At 38.4% G+C, this 16,027-nt stretch overlaps 1 protein-coding gene across 2 annotated transcripts in view; it reads right to left on the minus strand.

The window, feature by feature from the left end:
• Window positions 1-14,570, minus strand: part of Nmu (neuromedin U) — a 30,692-nt gene extending 16,122 nt beyond the window's left edge. The window contains exons 1-2 of one of the 2 annotated variants that reach the window (XM_023565862.2): window positions 14,200-14,570; window positions 9,235-9,293 (exon numbers count right to left, since the gene is read on the minus strand). In XM_023565862.2, the coding sequence (XP_023421630.1) occupies window positions 9,235-9,293; window positions 14,200-14,311 (171 nt within the window). In that variant the 5' untranslated portion in view covers window positions 14,312-14,570. The remainder of the gene's footprint in view (window positions 1-9,234; window positions 9,294-14,199) is intronic. The other variant, XM_013154271.3, reaches the window with a different exon arrangement.
• Window positions 14,571-16,027: the final 1,457 nt, after the last annotated feature.

The following is a 16,027-nucleotide window of genomic DNA, read 5'->3' on the forward strand; positions in this document are numbered from 1 at the left end:
TTATCCCTACAGACGTTGTTATCTTCTCTGTGCATTACAAATACTTGGGGAATATTTGGATAGTCCACTAATTCCTCATTTCTGTCTACCTGCTCCTTTCTCTACGTAATACAGACACAAAATCATGGACACAAGGACACACACACTGATAAACTTCTTGGAGCCGGGGGACTGTTATACAGCACTCACCCAGAACAAGCATCAATACAATTCTTTAATTAAATTGAATTGAATTTGTGCAAAATTTTAAAAAATAATGTTAAGAGAAAAAAGGGGCAAGCAAAAAAGATGCCTCCCTCCCCCACATTTTTTAGTACTGGGGATTGATCCCAGGGCCACTCTACGGCTGAGTTATACCTCAGCCCTTTTTATTTTGATGATGATCTTGAGACAGTCTTGCTAAGTTGCCCGGGGTAGCCTCAAACATGTGATCCTCTCATTTCAGTCTCTCAAACAGCAGGGATCAAAAAATATGCCATTTTAAACTCTGGATTTTGACCAGTATTTGCTACATTTGCACCAACTATGTGGTCTCTTTTGCACAGGATAGGATTCCTGAAATATTAAGGAATGTAGTTAGCTGAAGACACTATAGTCTCAAGGAGAATCTATCCTCCTGTGAACCAGGCCTGTGTCCAAAAACACAGACCCATTGACCTCAGTTAGTGCATCAACATTGTTTGAAGAAAAACATTAGAATTTTTACAACCTAATTAATAAAATAGGAGTCTATTGCAAAGCTCTGCCATCTTTTTTCTCATGCCTTTTAAAGGCACAGCTCACCTGCTTTCCGTTTGAGTAAGCATTTGTTCACTTTACTCAGCTTACAGCTGATGGTTTTGAGCATCACTAGTTGTTTTTTGAGATCTCTGTGTGGGGCATTGGTGAATCTATTTGAAAATGGCTTGGTATTTGTATATGGCTGGAAAAGTTTGTGTTGTTAGTGTTTGAGGAACTCTGTAATTTTTCAGATCTTTGGGTTACAGAAATGCAAATTTTGTTTTTAGCATCTTCCTTAAGTATTTTTTCAGTAAAAACATTTATAGTGCTTTTACAGCTGAGTTTCCTTCCAGAATTATCATCTAAAATACTTTTCCACAGAAACAGATGATTTCAAGTTGAAATAAATATTATCTGTATTATTCATTAACATCTGCTGTCTCAATTGCTTTTCATCTTGTATTATATTTCTGCCGTGTACCAAAATAGAGCTCTTTTTTTTTCTGTCGGTACCGGGGATTGAACTCACGACTGCCTGCTTGCAAGGCAGGTGCTTAGGCCACTAAGCTAAATCCCCAGCCCCTAGACTTTGTATCTGTCCATACTATTAGAGTGTTTAGTACCTGGGACTAGTAACTGAAATTGTCTTTTCCCTTATATTGGCAGTAACCTGGGTGCAAAGAGTATTTCAGTTCATAGCAGATTATCATCATTAGCCTTTATTTATTTTTTCAATATTTCCATCCCATCGCATTCCATCTTTCCATAGGCAACTCTTCCAATGCATTTTCTCCCCATATATCCACCTTTTGTATGTATTCTTGTCAAATCTGTTCTGTATCTATCAAATGTATCATTTTTCCCCCACTTAACACTGGAGATCTATCCATGGTCCTGGGTGTACACCTAGTATGTTACTTCCAGCTGCTATCCAGTCCTGTGTTACATGCATCCATTGTACTCTCTAGTGATGGACAGCTGCGATCTCATCTGTTCTTTCCATTACAAACAAATTTTCAGTCAGCTTCCTTGCACAATAGTTATGTTTTCTGCATGTAGATAATTGGGCTCTACAATCAGAAAAGGCAACATCAGATCTTTGAGAGATAGAGGCTGCTTTCCAGATGGTTCCACAAGTTGACACTCAGCAGCGCATAAGACATGGTATAGCCCACATCCTTGCTAATGTTTGCCATGAAGTAGATTTCTATTTTTTCCCAGTCTGTTTGGTAGGAAATGATGTTTTTCTCCTAATTTTCATTTGCTTGTTACAATGAATTTGAACATATCTTTGGATGCTTGTTGGACTTCCTCTTTTTTAAACTGTTGTCATCTTTTTTATTTTAAAGAGATTAAAAGAAAACAAAACAATAAAAATGATATAGGATTTCAAAACAAGATGACAGTAAATTAATAATGATTGCTCTACTGCATATTGTTATCTTTGAAATAGTTGCTCAGATTATAAATTGTTATATTTTGATCATTTTTATTTTGGCATCTATCTCTGCCCATTAGATTTGATGGAGAGTTTTAAATATTCTTTATTTATATATTCTATGTTTAACAGTTTTAAATAGTATCACTATCTTTCAAAGGTTTTCATATTTCTCCAGAATCCTTTGTTAAAGAAATTTTTACTCCTTTTTTCCTTGTAGTTCTGGGAGTTGAATCCAGGATCTCATGCATACTAGACATAACCTTTAACCTTTACTCTTAAAGTAATTCATCTATTAAAATTTTGGTTTTATGTTTTATTTCTTTTTAGTTTTTGTTTTATGTTTTATGTATTATTTATTGGTACTTTTAGATATACATAATGACCACATTCTTCATAAAGAATTTGTAACAATACATATTATATCTTAATTTTTCTTTTTCTCTGTTCCCCTATCTTCTCTTCAACTTCATATAAAGCTTTGTTTCCATCTTTTCTTCCTTTCTAATTTTTACATTTTTTCTTCTTTCCTTTCTTCCTCCCCCTCCCTCTTTCCCCTTCCCATTTGAACATTTTCTTCCTACTTCATAATATCTAATACATACTTTGGTCCTTATTTACACTTTTGGTTTGTCACACCAGCAAAATGATGTGATATTTACATGTGCATGTTCTGTTTATTTCACTTAAGAGTGTAGTTTGCCTAGAAATGTCTCAAGTATATTCTTCTTTAAGGCTGAGTGGTATTCCACTGTATAAGCCAACCACATCCTTTTTTTTTTTTTTTTTTGGCTTTTTCGTTTTTATTGGTACCGGGGATCGAACTCACGACTGCCTGCTTCCAAGGCAGGTGCTTATGCCTCTGAGCTAAACCTCCAGCCCCTAACCACATCCTTTTTATCCATTCTTTGGTTGATGGACATTTGGGCAGTTTCCAAGATATAGCGATCATGAACTGCACTGCTATGAACATGGGTACACATATATTGCTGTGATACAATGTTTTTAATTCTTTTGAGAAGATATCAAGAAGGGGAATAGCTAGGTCAAGTGGAACCTCATAGTTTTATGAGGATTTCCACAGTGGTTGCACCAGTCTACACTCCCACCAACAGTGAATAATATTCTTTTTCCCTCACAGCCTCTCTAGCATTTGTTTTAGGTTGATTTCTTGATAATTACCATTCTTTCTGGAATGAGATGAAATTTTAGTGTTGTTTTAATTTGTGTCTCTCAAACGATCAGTGATATTAAACATTTTTTCATAGATTTACTTGCTGTTTATACTTCTTCATCTGAGAAATGTCTATTGATTTCAGATGCCCATTTTTTGATTGGGCCTTTAAATTTAGAAATTATGATCTTTTTGAGTTCTTTATGTATTCTAGATATTAGTCCTTTGTCTGAGGAACAGCTATCAGGCATTTTTCCCACTCTGTGGGTTGTGTCTTTACAATGTTGATTATTTCTTTTGCTGTTCAAAAGCCTTTTAAATCAGATGAGATCCCAGTTGTTGATTCTTTGTGATAGTTCCTGTGCAGTTGGAGTTTTGTTCATAAAGTCTTTTCCTAGAGCTTCAAGAGTTCTTCCCATTTGCTCCTCCAGAAGACTTAGTATTTCTGTTTTAATATTTAGATATTTGATCCATTTCAATTTTAATTTAGTGCACGGCAAGACACATAGGCCTAGTTTTAGTCTTTGGCATGTGGAAAGCCAGTTTCTCCAACACCATTTATTAAAGAGACTTCCAGTGAACATGTTTGGCCCGTTTGTCAAAGATAAGGTGGCTGAGTATGTTTGGAGTTGTGTCTGCATCTTCTAATCTGTTCCATTGATCCTATAGTCTGGTATTTTTGGTTGTTTGTTTGTTTGCTATCATCATGCTATTTTCATCACAGTAGCTTTGCAGTATTATTTATTTATTTATTTTTTCTGTCTTTTTCCTTTTTATCGGTACCAGGGATCAAACTCACAACTGCCTGCTTACAAAGTAGGCGCTTAGGCCGCTGAGCTAAATCCCCAGCCCCTGCAGTATAATTTAAAGTCAGGGATCATGATGCCTCCTGCCTTGCCTTTGTTACTAAGAATTGTTTTTGCTATTCTAGGTCTTTCTGGTTCCAAATGAATTTTAGGATTATTTTCTCTAATGCTGTGAGGTATGCTAATGGCATGTTAATTGGGACTGCATTAAATCTAAATAACAATTTTAGGAGTATGGTCATTTTCACTATGTTAGTCCTGTCTACTCAAGAGCAAGGGATAGTTCCCATTTTTTATTTCCCCTTTGATCTCCTTTTTCAGAGTAGTTTTCGATATGAGTTTTACTGCCTTTGTTAGATTGATTCCTGAGTAGTTCTTTTTTTTTTTTTGATGCAGTTATGAAAGGTGTCGTTACACTAGTTTCTCTCTCAGTGAGTTTGTTATTTGTGTATAGGATTTTTGAGTACCAACTTTGTATCTGGCTGCTGGACTGAATCTGGTTTTTAATTCTAGAAGTCTTTTGGTGGAGTTTTGGTAGTCTTCTATGTAGAGTATTATGCTATCTGCAAATAATGACATTGAGGGTTGGGGGTTTAGCTTAGTGGCATAAACACTTGCCTGGGAAGTGTGAGGTCTTGAGTTTGATCCTCAGTACTGAAAAGAAAAAAAGCAAAGAAACCCCTCGACAATTGAACTTCCTTTCCTATCCTTATTCCTTTTATTTTTTCTCTTCTCTAATTGCTGTGACCAGTAGTGCTAAGAGTGAACATCCTTGTCTTGTTCCTGATTTTAGAGTGAAAGCTTTCAGTGCTTGATCATTTAGTATGGTGTTAGCTGTTGGTTTGTTATAGGTGGCTGTCATCAGACTCAGATGAAGACCATCTAGCATATTAGTACTTTTTTTAATGACTATTTCTTGTGAGGAGTTGGCACACATACATAACACATCTCGATTCTTTTTTCATCCCCTCTCCCTCCCTTCCCCTTCCTCCATCTCTTGATACTCTTGAAGTATTTTTTTTTTTTTTGTCTTTGGTACCAGGGTTTGAACTCACAACCTTATGCTTGCCAGGCAGGTGCTTGTACCGCTGAGTTCTAAATGCCCCCTTGAAGTTTTGTTCAAGAAATCTTTCCCAGATCCTACCTCAAAGACATTGTCCTACACTATGACTATCGAATCTGTAACTTAGCTTTTATATTTCGCTCTTTTGTCCTTTTGAGTCTTATCTTTGTACAGGGTAATACTTTTTTTTCTCCATATGGTCAGACGATTTTTCAATCCTTATTTGCTAAACAATGTTTTCTTCCCCTCACTGAATTTTATGCTATTTTGTTGTAGGTTACATTTATAAGTATATATATTTCTATCTTAAGTTCATTCTCCCCCAAAACAAACTTGGAAGTAAGGATGTGAATGTAGGCACATCATGAGGGAGATAACCCAGGACACACTGGTAGATGAATAAAACAGAGAAGACAGAAGAATCTAGGAAGGGCTTTGTTAGCTGAACATGTGACCACTGTCAGTAAAGGGCTCAATCTGTCTCTGCCACTCTAGCAGGCAGTGAAGGCATTTCTGGCTGCCCAAGCACAGCCAGGCAGGTAAAGATATGGTTTTGTAATTAGAAACTAAGTTTGGAGAGCTTGGAGTACCCTGGGGTGGTAAATGCCAAAAGAACATGGCACAGTACTGAGGGCAACTCAGTTTCATTAGCTCATTTCATTAGCTCAATTTCATTAGCTCATTTCTCTGTTTTTGTGTCATGGGTGCACCTTTTTTCTTTTTTATTACTGTAGTGGTACAGTGTGTCTTGATAATCCGGCAGGGCAAGGTCCTGCTTTCAACTCTTGGTACTTAAAATGTCTTTATCTGTTTAAAGACCTTCATTTCTCCATATCAACTTTAGTTTAAATTTAGAAATTTTCTTTAAAGATCTGAACACTGATTCATGCAATTTATACTGGTTAATTTGGAGGAGCTCTTTCATCCAAGAAACATCTTTCCATATATTCATATCCTCATCTATTTCCTTTATTAGAGTTTAATTTTTCACCGTAAATCTATTGTATATTATTGGTTCCTTTAACTAAATATTTATATTTTGGGTTGCCACTGCAAATGATATATACTTGTTTCTTAGTATTTGCAGGAAATTGGCATCAGCACTTGCAAGATACTAAAATCCATGGATGCTCCAGTCTCTTACATAAAATAGCATAATATTTGCATAATCTGTACACATCTTCCTGCATTCTTTAAATTATCTCTACACACCTAGAATACCCAGTATAATGTAACTACTATGTAAGCAGTTGTTATACTGTTAGTTTTTATGTTGCATTCTTCAGGGATCTGATGAGAAAAAAAAAATCTGTATGCTCTCAGGACAGATGCAATTTCCCTCTATTTCATTCCACAGTTGGTTGATTTTGCAAAAGTGGGACTCTTGGATTCAGAACTTTAAACTATTTCATGTTACATTTTCTTACTGAAAATAAATTTTATTATTTTATATTGATATTATATCCAAAAATTATATGAATTCTCCTCACAGTTATAGTAATTTAAGAGCAAGAATTTATTAATGTAATTCATGACAATTACAGGCTAAAGTAGAAAAAACATATTGCTGACCTCAAATTAGCATTTAAAATTTTATTTAGGATTCACAGAGCTCTTAGAACGAAAGAAAAAGATGAGTATTCTTAATCTGTGAAGGCTAGAGAAAGTTTTTACTTTTAGAAGCTTTACAGACACTATGTACCATAGAACACAGGCTTTGGCCAATGATGTAAGGAAAAACGTTTTTTCCTGAGTGCTTATTATATTATTACTGCATTTTGGGGGTCTCAGATATTTTTCTAAGAATATTATTCCACCAGTTTTTCAAAACTATTGCCCAATAGCTACCTATCCTATTTTTCTTTTTGGTAACATTTTTACTGATGTACAATCTACATCCCATATAATTCCTCTATTTGAAATGTGTAATTAAATGTCTTTTAGAGTATTTACAGAGTTGTGCAACTATATAGTCAATTATCCATAATACTTTTTGAAAATATTTTAAAATCTCCATTTTGCTTGTTGTTGACTGTTTTTCAGTGTATATAACTTATCTTTGTTTTCTTCTGTTTTAAAAAATCAGTACTATTAATTAATGCTTATTCTTTTTGAAAGTAAAAATGTTTTTGTTAATATTGTTCTCTACTTTCTCTTATTAAAATGTATTTCTGCCTTTGTTTTTATAATCTACCTCATTAATATTTCTTTTAATTTTCTGTTTTTTATTCCAATGTTTATTTTTAAACTTTCTTCTTTCTTAGTAGATATAAATGCATACATGTGTGTATATATATGTATATATATATTTATCAAGTGGGAAGAAAAAGTTTAGAACTATGTATATGTGTATATTATGGTTATATCTAGGTGTCTCCCCAAATCCTCACGTGCTCATGGGTAGAGCTTTTGGGATCATGGCTGTGTAATACTGGATCATGGATATATGATATTGGATTACTTCACTGACTAATATAGTGCAGTTCCAGCTGTGGACAATGGACTTCGTAAAGAAGGAAGACCTATTTGGGTATGGGTGATACCAACCAATACGTGTGTATCCTGGATGGAATAAAAATGGAAAGAAGAAGGAAGTCTTGCTTCTTCCTGTCTGCATTCTGTGAACTGTTTCTTCTCTGCCATGTCTCTCGGCCATGCCTCCCTGCCTTGGGGTGAGATGGCTATGGACTGACACCTCTGCTTTACCTTGTGTTAACTTGTGGGTGTCAGATAATTTGTCCCAGTACTGAAAAAGTGACTAAGATAGTGTATATACATATATAAGATACATATGACACACATATATAAACATAAACACGTCACATAATACATATGTAGATGTCTATATAAAGACATATAAATAACATACATATATGTATATTTATCAGGAAAGAAGAAAATTCTTATATATAGAAGAAAATTTATATATTTTCTCTCCAGCCAATATTTTAGCTGTAGACTACAAATTTTGACTTGTAGTGACTTTGTCGTTAAATTCTAAGTGTTATGTAATTTTCTTTTAAAGTCAGGGTCATGGGACTGGGGATTCAGCTCAGTGGCCCAGCACATGCCTTGCAAATGTGCAGTTCTGTGTTTGATTAAAAGTAAAAAAATAATAAATAAATAAAAATCAAGTTGATGACAAAAATGATACTTATTTTCTAAATAGATGAGATATTTTCTAAATAGATGAGATATGCATTTGTTAATAATTTCTTACTTCTTTGTGTTTGGAAACCACTTAAATAAATTCAATTTATAGAATCTTCCTAGTTGAACATATGTTCTATTTTTTTAAATGCCCCAACTATATGCAAGATGAATGGACATACTATGTTTTACAAATTTTACAAAACATCTTAACTGCTCAAATTTATTAATTATATGATTATGCATTTGATATATTTTTATAAGCTATCTGGTTTAACTATCATTTTTTGAGAGAGAGAATGTTAAAATTTCTAACTAAAACTATTGACTTTCTTATTTTTCCCTGAATTTCTACCAGTTGTTAAAGAAATTTTGAGGTTGTATTGTTAGGACATGTAAATACTGGCTGTATATTCTTGTTTTTAATTGTTTCTTCAGTATGCAAGATTCCATTTGTCTGTCATGATTATTTATTCATCTGAATTCTATTTTACCTAACACTAAGACTATTATTCCAATTTTTTTCAGTTCATATTTGCGTGGTAGTCATTTTCCATCCTTCTAGGCTTTCTTTTTGTTATTATTTTCTGCATCAAATATGGTATTTTCTAGATCTTAAATAAATGACAAAACACATCTAAGAAACCCTGTTTTTAAAGTGATATGTTTTTAGCACATTCACTTTCATTATAATTACTCTATTTATAGGATTTATATCTCCTTCCTTACTTTACCTGTTTCTTTTTATATTTACCTGTTTTATTTTAATAAAATTATAATTCTGACATATTTGCATAGTTGTGCCAAAGTTCAATTCTTTCATTTATCATAATAATTTTAATAAAGGAAAGTTTCCACCAATTATGTGAGGATAATTCTTTACCTTAATCCACAACTGAAGTTCTTGTTCAGACCATAATCTGTGAGGTAATACTGGAGCACCTAAAAATAAAATTATAGTCATGTTAATTTTATAATATTTATTTTAACATGAAATATCCATATAATTCCTTTTCAGATATTATTGCTCATTTCCACTATATTATTATCCATCTAACTTGACTAGACATTTTAGCATTTGACTCAGTAAAAGACATAACTATTAAATAAACCTTAATAATACTATAAAATACTACTCTCACTAATGAATTATATATGTCTACATAAAAACATATGCCTGAATGTTTACAGCACATTAGTCATATGACCTCCAAAGTAGAAGCAATCCAAACATCCATTGATTAGGAACAGAAAAACCAAATGCAGTTGACTATATAAAGGAATAACCTTTGGGCCAAAAATGAACTAATAATAAATGCCATAACATAATAGAATCCAGAAACACGATGCCAAGTTAAACAAACTACTGTATCTGTAAGAAATCAGGTACTGTATGATTCCATTTATATGAAATTTCAGATAAGATCATATCTATGATGACATGAGGATTAGTGATTGTCTGGAGCTAGAAACGGGAATGGGGATTGACTGCAGATGGACATAACTGTTCTTTTAGGGATGATGAAAACATTCTAAAACTGCTTTGTTGTGATAACTGCAAACCTCCTTAATTGTACTAAAATAGCTCTCAAATGTATAAAGGCAGGTGAATTTTATGATAGATACATTGTATTATAATAAAGATCTTTTTAAAAAGTTACTTATTAAGGCCTTAATTATGACTGAAATAAAGCTATCTCCTAGCTTATATACTTCAGAATATTATTTTCTCTGTAAGTTTACTTCTAAATCATACTAATGCAAATTATATTATTATCTGAATGTTTTCAGCTTTTATTAGTATTTAAATATTAGTGTGTATTGTTTTGGATATAATTTTACTAAAATAAGAAAACATCTTCTAGTAAAAGACTATACATTTTAAAAATGATTAAATGTAGCAAAATTAAGTTCTTTAAATATAAGCTTAAAGAAGGAAACTTTCAAGCTGGTAGGATATCTCAGTGGTACAGTACCTCACATGCTGAAAGCCTGGGATTGATTTCAAGCACTGGAGAAGGAGGAGGAGGAGGGGAAGGAGGGGGAGGGATAGAGAAAGAAGAGCATCTGTTCACACTAAGCAGGACGCTTTCTAACACCAGGTACTGTGCTAAGCATTTGAAACGTATTATGTCCTTTAGTCCTCACACTGACTTCTTAAAATACATATTATTATTACAATTACTATTTTCATTTTACACTGAGGAAACTGAAACAAATTATGGAGTAATTTGCTCAGGGCAAGCTAAATAGGAAGAGGCTGATTTCAAACCAACTGACTGACTTCAAATCCTGACAGTTTTCCCCCCTAATTCCATCAGTCTGTGACCATCTTGCCTTGAGTTCTCATGCTTTAACTATTATTTTATTTAAGTTCTGGCAATAATGTATTATGTCTTCTGTGGCAATAAGTATCAGGAAAAATGCATAGAGATCATGCAGTCCACGGTAGAAAGTTGATTTACTTAGGAATCTGATGGAAATCTCCCTTCAGGGAACAACTGTTCCCACTTCTGTTACAAACCTCTCCCTTTACACAAGAATGTAACCTAAACTCACTGCTGTCCTCGAGACGCACTCTCAGCTTATCCTGTGTTCAGGAAGGGATAAAGCTGTACTTTTCAAACTTTCATGTAGTGTACTTAGAGAACTTACTGCAAGAGATTCTGTTTGAAAGGGTATTTCTGTTTTTTAAAAATGCGATTTTATATTCTTATGCTCCAGACTGACACCCTCAGTAACAGCTTAAAGCCCTGCACTCTCCCAGGCTGCCTCACAACATCCACGAGGTGCGCTGCTCCTTCCAAATCCCAAGCTCCAGTCACCTGGAAATTGCCATTAGGCTTAATTTAGCCCAAATTTAGTCCCCAACGATTAAATACAATTTAAAATGGGCTCTTTGTTGTTCTTCCACAAAATATGTAAATGCAGTCTCAGGTGAAGAATGACACAGAAGCCAAAATGTATAGAAAACAAGTACCTTATGTCTGAATCCAAGTAAGGGAAAGTTATTTTGCCCTTTGCTTAGTTGTTAATTAGAGTTGATGCAATTTTCTTCCCAAGATATGGTATATTAGTCTGCTTTTCTCATTACTGAAACTAAATACCCGAGGCTTGGTAATTTATAAAGAAGTATACTTAGCTCACAGTTTTGGAAGCTGTGTGTGCAAGATTAGGCGGCCATGTTGATTCAGCTTGGGTTGAAGGGTTCATGGTGGATGGGGACACTGCCAGAGTGATCACTCAGGATGCTCTCTTGGCAAGAGAGGAAGCCAGGGAGCAGGGAAAGGACAGTCTTACTCTTCTTATGACAACTCACTCTCTTGCTCTTTTTATGACAATCATGGTCCTAGGGGAACACTACCTTAATTCCTCCCCAGGGCAGCCCCCATGACCTAACCACCTCCTAATAGAACCACCTCTTAAGAGCTCACCGCCTCTCAAGGATGCTATGCTGGGACCAAGATTCTAACACAGGACACCTTTGGGAGGCACTCAAGTCATATTCTCTCAGATGTGGACTTTATAAAGAACTATTAAGAGCAGTACTCAGGTCACTTTCAACATTAAGCTCAAACAGCACTACTGTCTTCTAGGTCATAAAAACTGTACTGTTTTTGCTCAAGTTCACCAAAATATTTATACTGCAATATTATTTCATAAAACAGGATGATTGTGAAATTTTTCTTTCCCTTTGTGAGGTAGGAAAGACACTCTAATTTAGTCTTGGCCATTCGGTCCTTCATTGTTACAAGCATAATCAAGTGATTGTTTGCTGCAGATATCCTAACTGTGCTCCTCTTCTAAGACATTTTCATCTTGCAATCACATTCTCTGAGTAGACTGCTCTCATTTATCAAGTTGGTGACTGGTACTCTGTCATCTCATTGCTATTATATATGCTCCGCTAATTCGTTTTTCGCTATGGATGATGCATTTACTGACACTTCTGCTTTTCTCTGGCTTGTGACATTTTTGTTGCTTTTAGATACATCCGGTTGCATTTACATAGTGATTGACCGTGATAGATTAGCTCCAAGTTCTGCTGATGCATCTGGTGCACCACCGCTGTGGCGTCTCTATGGAGTCAGGGCTAAGGCAGATTTCTGTGTATTTACCCTCTCCCCTTCCACCACATCGGTAGAAAAATAAAATTAGTTTTTTTAGTATTTTAAGAACAGGCCTGAAAGGGAAATGAAGACACAAGAGGGCAGCCTAGGAACCCTCCAAGTAGCAAGGGGGACATTTCATCCTTTTGCTTGAAAAATATAGAGGACATATTTTTAATGAGACTAGTCGGCCAGCAGAGATGTCCTTTTGGAAATAAAATCCAGGACTTATCTTCTTTTAGGAACCAGCTGATACCTTCCATAGCCACCGCTCATTTACAGCAGCCTCACCAGGGCCCACCCTGTCCCACCCTTTCCCAGCAGTCAGCCCCCACAGACCCACTGATCACTGCAAGCACACATGTAACATGCACAGGAAGTGCACACTCTTTACTTATCAGAGCAATTTTTAAAACTATAATTATTTGCTTCCTTAATAAAGTACATAAAGATTATCAACCCTTTTTTAAAATCTAATGACAAATTTAAAACAGAGAAGGTTGAGGGCTGGGGGTTTGGCTCAGTGGTGCAAGCGTCTGCCTGGCAAGCCTGGGGTCTAAAGTTCGATTCTGGGTACCGGGAAGGATGACCATTTGCCTTGCATATTCATGTGGGTACCTGCTGGCTCTGGGGAGAAGGCTTAGGTCTGTCAGCTTCTGATTGTAGGGATGCCCACCTCTTCCAGTGTCTCAGAAGAGCAGAAAATCAAGACAATGAAATAAAGGCAGTAAAAACAACTGGGTTAAGGACAGAAAAACAGCCCTCCAGTCGAGGGCTGGGCTAGAGCTCTGGAAGATCCCTGCAGGTTAGATTTTAAGTCCTGGACACTTAGGGGGGGAAAACAAACCAAACAAACAAAACCCGGCTGCACTGCCTGCCCATCCTTACCTCTCTGAACTGGAAACTAAGAGAACTGGGGGCCCACTCAGGACTGAGCGCTTGGCTGTGAGATGTCCTCACAGCTCAGGGATGGAGAACGGCCCCCGTCCCGCCCCCGCCCTTTATCGTAACCTTTAGAGACCCGGGGAAGCAATCTCCTCTGCGGTGCACTAGCACCTTGTCACAGATCTCCCTCTCCGACTTGGCTTCTCCTATTTCTTCTCTCTAAACCAGGATCAGGAAGTCCCGCTTGTTACGGGGTCACATCTCCTCGGGCATTAGCTGTACACTCCCTGAAAGCTGGACTTGGTACCCTGGCTTCTCCAACTTTGCGCGATGGGATTGTCTCCATTCCTTTTCCCCACCTGGTGCCTGCGCACCGGTGAGCGGCGGAGCTCACTCCCCACACCCACCCCGCCCTCCTGGCGGACCGGAGCCGGCCGGTGCCGCTGTTTGCTCGCGCTCACCTGAGAGATGCGCGCACGGCCGGTTTACCCCGCCTGGCAAGTGCATAGCAAACTCTCGCTTTGTGTCGATGGATCCCCAGTAATTGCATGGAAAAGGAAAACATTTTAACGTTGTCTATTTCAACTCCTGTTAGCCACGGGCCGCGGGCTGGAAACCGCACCCCGAGTGCGATCTGGGCCCGGGACCGGAATGCGCTGCAGCCCGGCCACCGGCCCCGCACTGGCTGCACCTGCACCTGCACCTGCACCTGCACCTGTACCTGCACCTGCACCTGTCCTCAAGGGCGGGAATCCCGGAGCGCAGCTGCTACCCGAGGCAAGGGCGAGTCCAGAAGCCAGCGAAGAGGACGGGAAGGGAGCAGGCGGAGAAGTGGGGGGCGCGGGGCGTCTCACCTCGGCCGGCGGCAGCACAGCAGGCGAGCAGGAGCAGCAGCTGCAGCAGGCGCGACGCCGCGGCCACCTGTCCGGGGGGCGGCCCTGGGCTGCAGCGGGCGGCGCGCGGCATTTCGGCGTCTGCGGGCTGCCCGAGGCTCCTGCGCCGGGTGCCCTCCGCGCCTCCGCGTCCGCCAAACTGACTGCCGCGCGCCACCAACTTTTAAATCTCAGGCCCCGCTCGGCTGGGCGGCGCTGTGATCCCCTCGCGCGTCACCTCCCGCCCCCGGCTCCCTCGCGTCACCGGACCCGCTGCCCGCCCCCGCACACCCCCGGCCTGAGGACCTGACACTGCGCACCCTTGTCCTCGCTCTGGAACCGAGGGAATGGGACGAAAACCACCGCTTGCACCCCCGCCTTGGAAGGTTTTGGTTGGGAGCAGGATGGCTAACCCGAGGACGCCCATGTTTTGCTTTTCCCTTTATCCCCAGCTCCTTGGTGCATCCTGGAGCAGTGAGTTCCATGGTGAGGTCGATGCTGTCAGCCGCTCCCCAAATTCCTGTGAAGACTGAAACAATTTAGGGAGCTGCACTTAAGGACTGCTGGGCCCGGCCACACAAACGTGGACCCGCCTGGGTGGTGTGGTTGCCCAAGGCGTGCATTTCTGCTGCTGTGGGCTTTTCAGCTGACTTCTACACGCTCCCCACGGTGTCCTTTCCTTCCTTAGCGGAAATGGAAATGTCCAAGCGGCAGCCTCTTCCAGGACACCAGCCCATACGGGTCTAATTTCCTTCTATAGAAAAAAGGCAAAACTGATCTTATCTGACCTCCTTTTGAAAGGTCACAAACGCTGAGGAAAAGACAGGAAGCAAGTACAGTACATTCACATTTTTAAAAAGGCATCCGAGGCCATGTGCTTTCTTGTGCTATTTCATTTACTATTTGTGCCATCCCTGGGATGTGAAAGCACTGTGACAAAGATGTTTAAAGTATTATAAAACTACTGTGAAAGGTATGGTAAAAAGATTCTTACATTATGGTGCTGAGAGAGACTGAAAAACCTTTTCAAGGATTTGGACCTGGGCAGGTGCGCGGGATCACTGCACTCCCCCAAGACATTAAACTGCCAAGCACTAACTGAGGCAGGCGCTTTGGGATATAACATCTGCAGTAGAACTTTCCCAAAAGGAAATTGGAGTTTGGTAGCAGACCCCAAAACCCAAATGAAGGGAGGTAGGAGTAAAATGTGACAGATGAGGTGAAAAGTAAGTGGACACCGTTCTAAACCTCTTCATAGCCAGGAAGAATGTAGGGAGAAAGTAGGTTTTTAAGGTCTAAGGATGGATGGATGAGATTAGATTTGATTCTGGATTGCTTGCCTTTGGTTTATTCCCAAAGTAGTAATAAGTAATTAAGTAACTAAGTAAGTAAGTAAATAAAACAATACAGAGGACGTGAATGACCCAATAAGAAAAGGGGAACATGGTTCTGGTTTCCCTTTCCGGGCCTTGTGCTTCTCAGAAGTACAGTGAAAGATCCCCAGTCTCAGAGCTGGTGTAGCAGCGTGAGATGTCACTGAGAACAGAGAAGCCTGAAATAGTAGGTTCAGTATTTTTTGTGTCCCTAGCAGGTCAGTAAAAGAAACAACTTGTACATTGCAAGCTTTTTCTGCATGAACCAGGTTGCTCTGAATGTCCTTGTATGCATGACCCTTAGTGAATATGTGCTAGAGTTTTTTGAATAGGTACTTAGAAGCAGAATTATTGGTCATAGGGGATGATGTAGTTGAACTCTAAATGGTTTTCCAAAATATTATGCAAATGTGCACTCCAACCAATGGTTAAAATTT

This window comes from Cavia porcellus, unplaced genomic scaffold (assembly GCF_034190915.1).
Source record: "Cavia porcellus strain 051 isolate PalLab524CR breed Dunkin Hartley unplaced genomic scaffold, mCavPor4.1 scaffold_30, whole genome shotgun sequence".
NCBI classification, from domain to species: Eukaryota; Metazoa; Chordata; class Mammalia; order Rodentia; family Caviidae; genus Cavia; species Cavia porcellus.